Source organism: Lolium perenne, chromosome 2 (assembly GCF_019359855.2).
Source record: "Lolium perenne isolate Kyuss_39 chromosome 2, Kyuss_2.0, whole genome shotgun sequence".
In the NCBI taxonomy this organism is placed as follows: Eukaryota; Viridiplantae; Streptophyta; class Magnoliopsida; order Poales; family Poaceae; genus Lolium; species Lolium perenne.
Genome location: NC_067245.2, coordinates 290,623,974 through 290,635,345, shown reverse-complemented (window position 1 = coordinate 290,635,345; position 11,372 = coordinate 290,623,974). Strand labels below are relative to the sequence as shown.

Sequence of the window (11,372 nt, the reverse complement as noted above, 5' to 3'; positions counted from 1 at the left end):
AATCAGTGAAGAGAGGAGGAGCATGGAGCCGCGCGGGAGGCCCGTCGCTGTGAGGACGGAGCCGCCCTGGAGGCCGGCGCCAACGCCGTCGCCGCGCGGGAGGCCGCCGTCTCCGCCAAGCACGGAGCCACACGGGACACGGCGCTGCGGCGGAACTCAGACCAGCCCGTCGCGTCCGCCGCCAATCCTTGAGGGTGCAGCCTGAGGACGCATCCGCTGCCGCTTCAAGCCCTCCGCTGCGGAAGGGGTCGTTACCACAGGGAGGCGGCGCTTCTGTAGGTGGAGGAACACGCGGGAAGGTACATGGGCCGAGTCCCACGAAACGCAGGCTCGCGGGTTGGAGCTCGCGCGTACCAGCCGCCGCACAAGATCGCTAAGATGCGGCGCCGCCGCGTAGTGCAATCCTAGAAGGGAAAGGACGGGTCTTTGTCCGAAGCGGTGCTGGGCCTAGCGTGAGCCCAACCCGACCTACCCTGGCTATTTATCCTATTCATCTGCCCACCCCGAGTAGAGGAGACGGAGGCTCGGGGTTTCCACTTTCCTCGCGTAAAACAGCGGCGGTAGGGCTTCCTCGCGTAAAACAGCGGCGGCTAGGGTTACGAAAACTCTCCAAGGTGCGTGCCATAGTGAGATTGAGATGCAACTCGATGCTGGGGCGACAAGCAAGGTTAGGGCGGCCGTCAAGGGGGAGGCAGGGAAGAAGCGCAAGACGAAGAAAAAGGTACCTGCGATTGTAAAGAAGGCAGAGAAACCGAGTGTGTGGAGGAGCGACGGCACGATGAAGGAAACGCGTCGACCGGCGCCAATATACAAATTGACAATTCCTGTCAATGAAGATCTCACCGAGTTCCGCCAATGGTGGATGGAACTATATGGCAAGCAGATTGTTTCCATGGATCAGAGAAGTAAGTGCCCTACCAATTGCGTTTCTTAAATTTCTTTTCTACTAGATGTGTCTATTAATACGTTGTTATTCTCCCTAAAACGTCTTACATTTTCGTACGGAGATAGTAGTACTATTATAGATACCAAAATTGGTGCATCGCGTGGCAATCGAAATCTCATATGGATAACTACATTTGATGCAGCAAATGTTCCCAGCGTGCGTTTGGGAGACGATGTTCCCTTCGAGCCCGTCAGCACTCTGCAGTTCTTTGAAGTCAAAATCTCGTCCGAAAAGTGGCCACTGCATGTGTATGGTTTTATCGCCACACGGGACTCGGTGGATTACAAGCGCAATATCATCTTCGAGCGTACAAGGGATGACTGTCAGATCATTTACGAGCAGGTTCGTGTCTTTTGCTTGTTTGCCCCTTGTCTGTACTTCTATTTGGTCTTGTCTTCAGCTGAGCCTTTCATATAGTTCACTATTTTGTCATTGATGAGAGATTCAAAACTAAAGGGCAGAGGAAAGTACTTTTATTATCAGTCTTTCAGTATATGAAAGCCAGGTCCTTCTTAGGCTCTTTTCAATATGAAATATGTGTACACATCCTTGCATAGTCAGTCATAGGAATGGAGTTGCTGCAACCATAGTACTCCCTCTGGTCCAAAATACTTGCCCAAAAATGGATGTATCTATACTTGTCCAAAAATGAATGAAGAACTGTCGCAAATGGATATACTGGAATGGAACATAACAGCTGCTATTATATTTAGAAATTAGTCAAAATAGAATGATGATAAACCTGAATTTTAGCAATCACGGAATTTGATGAATTTGCAATTATGCTGATTAACTGTATGATTAAGATGAAATTTTGGTCGGTTCAACTTCAATCGTGAGTCCTTCAATAAGGTTAGTCCAATTAGCATTTCACTTGTATGGTAGTACTTAAGGCTGGACACGAGCCAGCTCAAGCTGGGCTCGGTCCGAGCCATGCTTTGGCTCGCTGCAAATCAGCTCGGCTCGGGCTGGCTCGTTTTGCCGACGAGCCGAAAAAGTAGGCTCGGCCCGAGCTTAGCTAAAACTCGGTCCAGCTCGGGCCGGCTCGCGAGCTGGGAGCCTCCAGACACTGCCAGGTAGACCCCACGGTGGAGCACCATGGATGCAGATGGTTGGATCCTCGACGAACTCGGTACGTAATGAGAGCGACCTCGATGGCGCCAGCATCGATGAGACTGTCCTCTCTGCAGCCAGATCCTTCATGGCCATCGACGAAGACGACAGCTTGGCGTGCGCGGCCGTCGATGGAGACATCACCTTGGCTTGCGCGGCTGTCCATGGCCGTCGATGGGGAAGAGAGGGTTGGCGCCGACGGAGAAGGAGGCTTGGTGTGCGCAGCCGAGCGGTGGTGGCGACATACTTGTGGCGGCGCATGGGAGGACTTGGCGGCGGCCGGGCGGCGGCTCAGGGGTTGGAGAACGGAGACAGAGGAGGAGTTCGATTTGGAGACAGAAAGATGACCTGATATGCTCGCTAGATGTCCTATTGGGCTAGAAATCAGCCCACCACTCCCGACCTCCCCTTCTCTACATTCATAAAAAAAACGACGAGCTTTCGAGTTGGCCCGAGCCGAGCCCAGCGAGCTAAAAGCCCGCGGCGGTCCAGGAAAATAGGCTCGGCTCGGTTCGGCTTTTTCGCGGGCCGAGCCACGAAAAGCTCGGGCCGAGCCAAAAACTCGGCCCGTATGTCCAGCCTTACTAGTACTTGTACGCCTGGAATTTCAGTATAAAAATTGGTTGCCAAACAATGAATGAATCATAGGTGCTTTAATAATTTGATAATCTCACTTGGAGAAGTACATCTAAGGCATACTTTTGGTTTGCGGAAATTATCTATCTTTATTGAAAAGCTTGTTAAGGCATGTAAGCAACCAACCTGGAGATCAGATGGCAGCCAACCTTAGGTTGTGATTCTATAATCTGTATCTACGTCTTCTATTCTGGAAGTTCTTTTCTGGGTTCTTATGCTATTCATTTCGCATATAATACTTTGACATTTTTGTTTTGATTATGTTGCTCAATATTTATTTCTTTGGATCCTCTTTACTTTTTTTCCCCAGTGCTGATCTAGATTTAATTCATTGCCTCTTGCTGAGTTCTGCCAACTGGAATTTTCTTTTGCCTTTTCAAGCCACAGATGTCAATTTGCGTTATTGATTTTAAATTAAATTCACCTTGATAACATGTTGATGGGCACATTTTTATCAGAATATATACCTGTTATATTCCTCTTCGCTCTTCTTAATGTATAAGAAACACTAGTATTTACTTGGGTAATTCTGCATGCAGACTCCGTACCTATCACTGACGGGTCCTGCACGTGCTGTTGCTCTGGTTGATCCTGTGTTCTTTGAGGTTCACCTCCAAGTCAAGGGCACTGGGCAATCTGAGGATTACGATCTAATCTCGCTAGCTCAGTCTTTCCGAGATACTGGGCCACTTGAATCATCCCTATTTAAGTCTGTCTACACTGGCAAGATCAGCAAACTGGAGATGACATTTGGCCACATTATTATGTCAGTAGAGGCCGCAGTCAGTATGAAAGTCATCAGTGGGTCATGGCCAGATGGTTTTATGGGTATTTTTTCTGCAAGAACTGCCAGTATAAACGACATGGCAGTTGTGTTGCTTGTCACTGGTGATGATGGTTTGCCTCTTGCTGATGATGGCGTGATCAAGTTTCAACGCGATGTTGTTTCTGCTGAAATTATGGAGGGAGAGCATCTGGAAGTCTGTGCCCGTGCTCTTGGTGTTGGTGAGGCGCGATACGATGACTCCTTATTTTTTAAACCTCAGGAACGTGGCAAACTCAGTGGTACACTTACTATTGATTCCTGTGAGATTGAGGTCACCGTCTCTTGGTACCCTGTCAGTTGGTGGTGAAGAATTTGCTTCCTTTTCTTCACAAATTGGTGTCTCCGGGCGTTTATGCTCGTGTATGTTTGAAGTGTTATTATTTTGTATTAACCTGATGATGATAGAGGCTAACGAGATAGTGCATAATTTGGTTAGACTTAGTTTCAATTGTGGCGGCGCTTCAGAGAAGGAGACGGGCGAGGCGCCGGTGGCGGAGTTTTGGGGAGGAGGAGGCGACGGAGTCCAGGCGGGCCGCGGCCGCGCGAAGGCTGTGGCAGCGTTGTCCGCCCACACGCGGAAGAGGACCGCGACAAGGCAGAGATGGGGATGCGTGGCGGCGATGGCAGCCGGGTGGCCCTCGAGTCGCAGCAGCGGCGCGGCCTGTGAGGGGAGAGGCGCTAGGGCGCGGGCGACGCCAGGCTCGGGGGCAGAGAGATGAGGGGGGCAGAGAGATAGCAGAGTGCGGGGCGAGAGATAGAGAGAGAGTTGACCTGATCCAGAGAGGGACGGCGAGGAAACATGACGCGTGCGGCTTCTTAGCGGAAGAAGCGACCGACTTGCTAAAGCGTCGGAGTTAGGTGGGCTGACCGGCTCCCCACTTAAAAATCTCTTCTATTTTTTCTCTTTACAAATGGACGTATTTTTTCTGGCTTTGAAAGGCTAAAAAAGAAACTTGCAAATTATGTTTGCCAATAGATCATGTGGGCTTGGAAATTATTTTTTAGATACTTCTTTAGTTCTTTCTATGCTTGTAAATTATGTTTACATGTGGCTAAGATCTTTTTAAATCACTATGGGAGCTACACAAATGTCATCCGGGAGGCGGTTGCTACCGGTGTGAATAGTAGGCAATAGTCATACATATTTATTGGCTCTACGCGCTCGGCAACCATCACCCATAGTGTATACACGTAGATTTTTCTCTCCCGCTGCAACGCGCGGGCCTGTTTCCTACTGATGCCTACAGGCGGGTACAAATCTTAAGTTCGTTGTTTTCTAGGATAAATTAAGTGATCTAAAAGAACTACGTGAATAATCATATATCAGGTGACACAAGAAATAACAAGTATAGTTAATTAAAGATATTTTTTGAAATGGAGGCAAAAGCTTTGCCTCATCCATTAATTAAGTAGAAGGTGCCCGGTTTTTAGGAGAAAATTGGACGAAAACCTACAAAGACAGGGCCAAGCCCACACCCACCCATAAAACGCCGCGAAGGGCACACCGAGCCACCCTGGCTACCCACAGAAGCTACACAAACGCGAAGCTCAAGTTGGCCTATGCCAAACATATGGCTCCCCAAGAAAAGGTCGGTAGCTTCCATTCTGACGACGAGCCCCGGAGAGGAGATGCACAAGACCTGCGCCGAAAAGGACCTTCACCGCCGGACCGCCCCTCAAAGGTCATCGTACACCACCTAAAGGCAACTTCGACTTCACAACAAGAGGAGGCCAACCTGAAGACTGCCGGCGCGTGATAGGGCTTGCAACGGTGCCAGAAAGCAGCTTCTTGTGACGGTAAAGCACACGTCCGTTGGGAACCCCAAGAGGAAGGTGTAATGCGTACAGCAGCAAGTTTTCCCCCAGTAAGAAACCAAGGTTTATCGAACCAGTAGGAGATGAAGGCCACGTGAAGGTTGTTGGTGAAGGAGTGTAGTGCGGCGCAACACCAGGGATTCCGACGCCAACGTGGAACCTGCACAACACAATCAAGATACTTTGCCCCAACTTAATAGTGAGGTTGTCAATCTCACCGGCTTGCTGTAAACAAAGGATTAAACGTATGGTGTGGAGAATAATGCTTGCTTGCAAAGAACAACAGAGAACAATAATTGCAGTAGGTTGTATTTCAGATGTAAAAGAATGGACCGGGGTCCACAGTTCAGTAGTGGTGTCTCTCCAATAAGATAAATAACATGTTGGGTGAACAAATTACAGTTGGGCAATTGACAAATAGAGAGGGCATAACAATGCACATACATATCATGATGACTACTATGAGATTTACTTAGGGCATTACGACAAAGAACATAGACCGCTATCCAGCATGCATCTATGCCTAAAAAGTCCACCTTCGGGTTAGCATCCACACCCCTTCTAGTATTAAGTTGCAAACAACAGACAATTGCATTAAGTACTGTGCGTAATGTAAACAATACAAATATCCTTAGACAAAGCATTGATGTTTTATCCCTAGTGGCAACAGCACATCCACAACCTTAGAACTTTCTATCAATGTCCTAGATTCAATGGAGGCATGAACCCACTATCTAGCATAAATACTCCCTCTTGGAGTTACAAGTATCAACTTGGCCAGAGCATCTACTAGCAACGGAGAGCATGCAAGATCATAAACAACACATATATGATAGATCAATAATCAACTTGACATAGTATTCCATATTCATCGGATCCCAACAAACACAACATGTAGCATTACAAATAGATGATCTTGATCATGATAAGTGATACGTCTCAAACGTATCTATAATTTCTTATGTTCCATGCTAGTTTTATGACAATACTCACATGTTTTATACACACTTTACATCATTTATATGCATTTTCCGGCACTAACCTATTGACGAGATGCCGAAGAGCCAGTTCCTGTTTTGTGCTGTTTTTGGTTTCAGAAATCCTACAAAGGAAATATTCTCAGAATTGGACGAAACCAACGCCCAGGGTCTTATTTTTTCACGGAGCTTCCAGAAGACCGAAGAGCATACGAAGTGGGGCCACGAGGCGGCCAGACCATAGGGCGGCGCGGCTAGGGAGGGGCCCGCGCCGGCCTATGGTGTGGGCCCCTCGTCAGCCCTCCGACTCTGCTCTTCCGCCTACTTAAACTCTCCGTCGCGAAAACCCTATTACCGAGAGCCACGATACAGAAAAAGTTCCAGAGACGCCGCCGCCGCCAATCCCATCTCGGGGGATTCAGGAGATCGCCTCCGGCACCCTGTCGGAGAGGGGAATCATCTCCCGGGGGACTCTACATCACCATGATCGCCTCCGGACTGATGTGTGAGTAGTTCATCCTAGGACTATGGGTCCATAGCAGTAGCTAGATGGTTGTCTTCACCTTATGTGCTATTGATACGTCTCAAACGTATCTATAATTTCCTATGTTCCATGCTACTTTTATGATGATACTCACATGTTTTATACACACTTTATGTCATTATTATGCATTTTCCGGCACTAACCTATTGACAAGATGCCGAAGAGCCGATTCTTTGTTTTCTCATTGTTTTTGGTTTCAGAAATCCTACAAAGGAAATATTCTCGGAATTGGACGAAATCAACGCCCAGGGTCTTATTTTTCCACGAAGCTTCTAGAAGACCGAAGGGGATACGGAGTGGGGCCACGAGGGCCCGTACCCATAGGGCGGCGCGGCCAGCATGGGGCCCGCGCCAGCCTATGGTGTGGGGCCCCTGCGCCGCCTCCAACCCTGCCCTTCCGCCTACTTATAGCCTTCGTCGCGAAAACCCCTGTACCGAGAGCCACGATACGGAAAACCTTCCAGAGACGCCGCCGCTGCCAATCCCATCTCGGGGGATTCAGGAGATTGCCTCCGGCACCTGCCGGAGAGGGGAATCATCTCCCGGAGGACTCTTCATCACCATGATCGCCTCCGGATTGATGTGTGAGTAGTTCACCCCTGGACTATGGGTCCATAGCAGTAGCTAGATGGTTGTCTTCTCCTCATGTGCTATCATTGTTAGATCTTGTGAGCTGCCTATCATGATCAAGATCATCTATTTGTAATGCTACATGTTGTGTTTGTTGGGATCCGATGAATATGGAATACTATGTTATGTTGATTATCAATCTATCATATATGTGTTGTTTATGATCTTGCATGCTCTCCGTTGCTAGTAGAGGCTCTGGCCATGTTGATACTTGTAACTCCAAGAGGGAGTATTTATGCTCGATAGTGGGTTCATGCCTCCATTAAATCTGGGACAAGGATGTGAAAGTTCTAAGGTTGTGGATGTGATGTTGCCACTAGGGATAAAACATCAATGCTTTGTCTAAGGATATTTGTGTTGATTACATTACGCACCATACTTAATGCAATTGTCTGTTGTTTGCAACTTAATACTGGAAGGGGTGCGGATGCTAACCTGAAGGTGGACTTTTTAGGCATAGATGCATGCTGGATAGCGGTCTATGTACTTTGTCGTAATGCCCGATTGAATCTCACACTACTCATCATGATATGTATGTGCATTGTTATGCCCTCTTTATTTGTCAATTGCCCAACTGTAATTGGTTCACCCAACATGCTATTTCTTATTGGAGAGACACCACTAGTGAACTGTGGACCCCGGTCCATTCTTTTACATCGAAATACAATCTACTGCAAACATTGTTCTTTACTGTTCTTCGCATGCAAACATAATTTTCCACACCATACATTTAATCCTTTGTTACAGCAAGCCGGTGAGATTGACAACCTCACTGTTAAGTTGGGGCAAAGTATTTGGATTGTGTTGTGCAGGTTCCACGTTGGCGCCGGAATCCCTGGTGTTGCGCCGCACTACACTCCGCCACCAACAACCTTCACGTGCTCCTTGACTCCTACTGGTTCGATAAACCTTGATTTCTTACTGAGGGAAACTTGCTGCTGTACGCATCACACCTTCCACTTGGGGTTCCCAACGGGCATGTGCTTTACGCGTCAACAAGCTAAATTTCTGGCGCCGTTGCCGGGGAGATCAAGACACGCTGCAAGGGGAGTCTCTCACTTCCAATCTCTTTACTTTGTTTTTGTCTTGCTTTACTTTATTTTATTTACTGCTTTGTTTGCTTTCTTTATATCAAAAATACAAAAAAATAGTTACTTGCTTTACTTTATTTACTGTCTTGTTTGCGTTCTCTATATCAAAAACACAAAAAAAATTAGCTACTTGCATTTACTTTATCTAGTTTACTTTATTTACTATTGCTAAAATGAGTAATCCTGAAGTTGAAGTTCGTTCGTTTAAGCAACAAGGGGGAGAATGTTTAAAAGATGCTTGGTATAGAATTAGTGATGCTCATAATAGGTGCACTAAGAAACACTCCACTATTATCCTACTTAGGAATTTTTATGTTGGTATCTCTAGCTGGAATAGGTATGTTCTTGATACTCTCGCGGGAGGTAATTTCCTAGGCACTCCTGCTTTAGAAGCCAGTTGCATTATTGAGAGTCTAGTTGGAATACCACCTGTTAATGAAGCTAAAATTAAAATCTCTCTTGAAGATGTCATGAAAAAGTTGGAGACCATAGAGCAAAATCTTCCAAGTATTAAGACTAAATTGGGAATATTACTTAATAGCACTGATAAACTTGATAAATCTCTAGGCGGAATTAATGAGAGAATTGCAGTCTTAGAAGCTTGTGCTACTCATGATAATCAAACCCATAGGATTAGTGACCTTGAAGAAGCTATGGGAACCTTGGGTTCAACTTTTTCTTCTCTTAAGTTTAAGGAGAAAGCTTATGTGGGTAAGGAGCAAAAGTTCATGTATGTCTCTAAGGTGCCTAAGCCAAAAAAAACTATTATAGGCCTAAAATTGACAAAGCCCTTAGTACCACTATAGATAATGGAACATCTAAGATACCTATTGTGACAAGTTGTGAAAATTATGATGTTGATGCTTCATCTCTTGATAATACTTGATTCACACTTTCTGCGCCTAGCTGAAAGGCGTTAAAGAAAAGCGCTTATGGGAGACAACCCATTATTTTACTACAGTACTTTTGTTTTATATTTGAGTCTTGGAAGTTGTTACTACTGTAGCAACCTCTCCTTATCTTTATTTTATCGCATTGTTGTGCCAAGTAAAGTCTTTGATAGTAAAGATGATACTTTATTTGGATTACTGCGCAGAAACAGATTTCTTGCTGTCACAAATTTGAGTAGGATTCTCTGTAGGTAACTCAGAAAAATCTCCCAATTTACGTGCGTGATCCTCAGATATGTACGCAACTTTCATTAAATTTGAGCATTTTCATCTGAGCAAGTTAAGTGCCCCAGAAAAATTCGTCTTTACGGACTGTTCTGTTTTGACAGATTCTGCCTTTTATTTCGCATTGCCTGTTTTGCTATGTTTGATGGATTTCTTTGTTCCATTAACTTTCAGTAGCTTTGTGCTATGTCCAGAAGTGTTAAGAATGATTATGTCACCTCTGAATATGTGAATTTTTGATTATGCACTAACCCTCTAATGAGTTTGTTTTGAGTTTGGTGTGGAGGAAGTTTTCAAGGATCAAGAGAGGAGGATGATACAATAGGATCAAGAAGAGTGAAAACTCTAAGCTTGGGGATGCCCCCGTGGTTTATCCCTGCATATTTCAAGAAGACTCAAGCATCTAAGCTTGGGGATGCCCAAGGCATCCCCTTCTTCATCGACAACTTATCAGGTCACCTCTAGTGAAATTATATTTTTATTCCGTCACATCTTATGTGCTTTACTTGGAGCGTCTTTATGTTTTTATTTTCGTTTTTGTTTGAATAAAATCAGATCCTAGCATTCTTTGTGTGGGAGAGAGACACGCTCCGCTGTTGCATATGAACACATGTGTTCTTAGCTTTACTCTTAATGTTCATGGCAAAGGTTGAAACTGCTTCGTTCATTGTTATATGGTTGGAAACAGAAAATGCTGCATGTGTAATTGGTATAATGTCTTGAATAATTTGATACTTGGCAATTGTTGTGCTCAAATAGATCATGTTTAAGCTCTTGCATCATGTACTTTGCACCTATTAACGAAGAACTACCATAGAGCTTGTTGAAATTTGGTTTGCATGCATGATTGGTCTCTCTAAAGTCTAGATATTTTCTGGTGAGGTGTTTGAACAACAAGGAAGACACTGTAGAGTCTTATAATGCTTGCAATATGTTCTTATGTAAGTTTTTCTGTACCGGTTCATACTTGAGTTTGCTTCAAACAACCTTGCTAGCCTAAGCCTTGTACTGAGAGGGATTACTTCTCGTGCATCCAAAATCCTTGAGCCAAAAACTATGCCATTTGTGTCCACCATACCTACCTACTACATGGTATTTCTCTGCCATTCCAAAGTAAATTCCTTGAGTGCTACCTTTAAAATTTCATTCCTTTGTCTTTGCAATATATAGCTCATGGGAAAATAGCTTAAAAACTATTGTGGTAAAGAATATGTAGCTTATGTATCTTATTTCTTATAAGTTGCTTGTTGAGCGGTAACCATGTTTCTGGGGACGCCATCAACTATTACCTTTGTTGAATATCATGTGAGTTGCTATGCATGTTCGTCTTGTCTGAAGTAAGGGTGATTTATCATGATCAAATGGTTTGAGTATGCATATTGTTAGAGAAGAACATTGGGCCGCTAACTAAAGCCATGAACCATGGTGGAAGTTTCAGTTTGGACATCAATCCTCAATCTCTTATGAGAACATTATCTGTTGTTGAATGCTTATGCATTAAAGAGGAGTCCATTATCTGTTGTCTATGTTGTCCCGGTATGGATTTCTAAGTTGAGAATAATCAAAAGCGAGAAATCCAATGCGAACTTTCTCCTTAGACCTTTGTACATGCGGCATAG

The 11,372-nt window shown here is 45.2% G+C and overlaps 1 protein-coding gene across 1 annotated transcript; it reads left to right on the top strand.

Annotated features, from left to right (window-relative positions):
- On the top strand, positions 1–3,968 carry LOC127336284 (uncharacterized). Its single transcript, XM_051363075.1, has 3 exons — positions 1–905; positions 1,089–1,288; positions 3,235–3,968. Exons 1-3 carry the CDS (start codon positions 638–640, stop codon positions 3,826–3,828), a joined length of 1,062 nt encoding a protein of 353 aa, XP_051219035.1. The 5' UTR covers positions 1–637; the 3' UTR covers positions 3,829–3,968.
- The last annotated feature ends 7,404 nt before the right edge of the window (positions 3,969–11,372 follow it).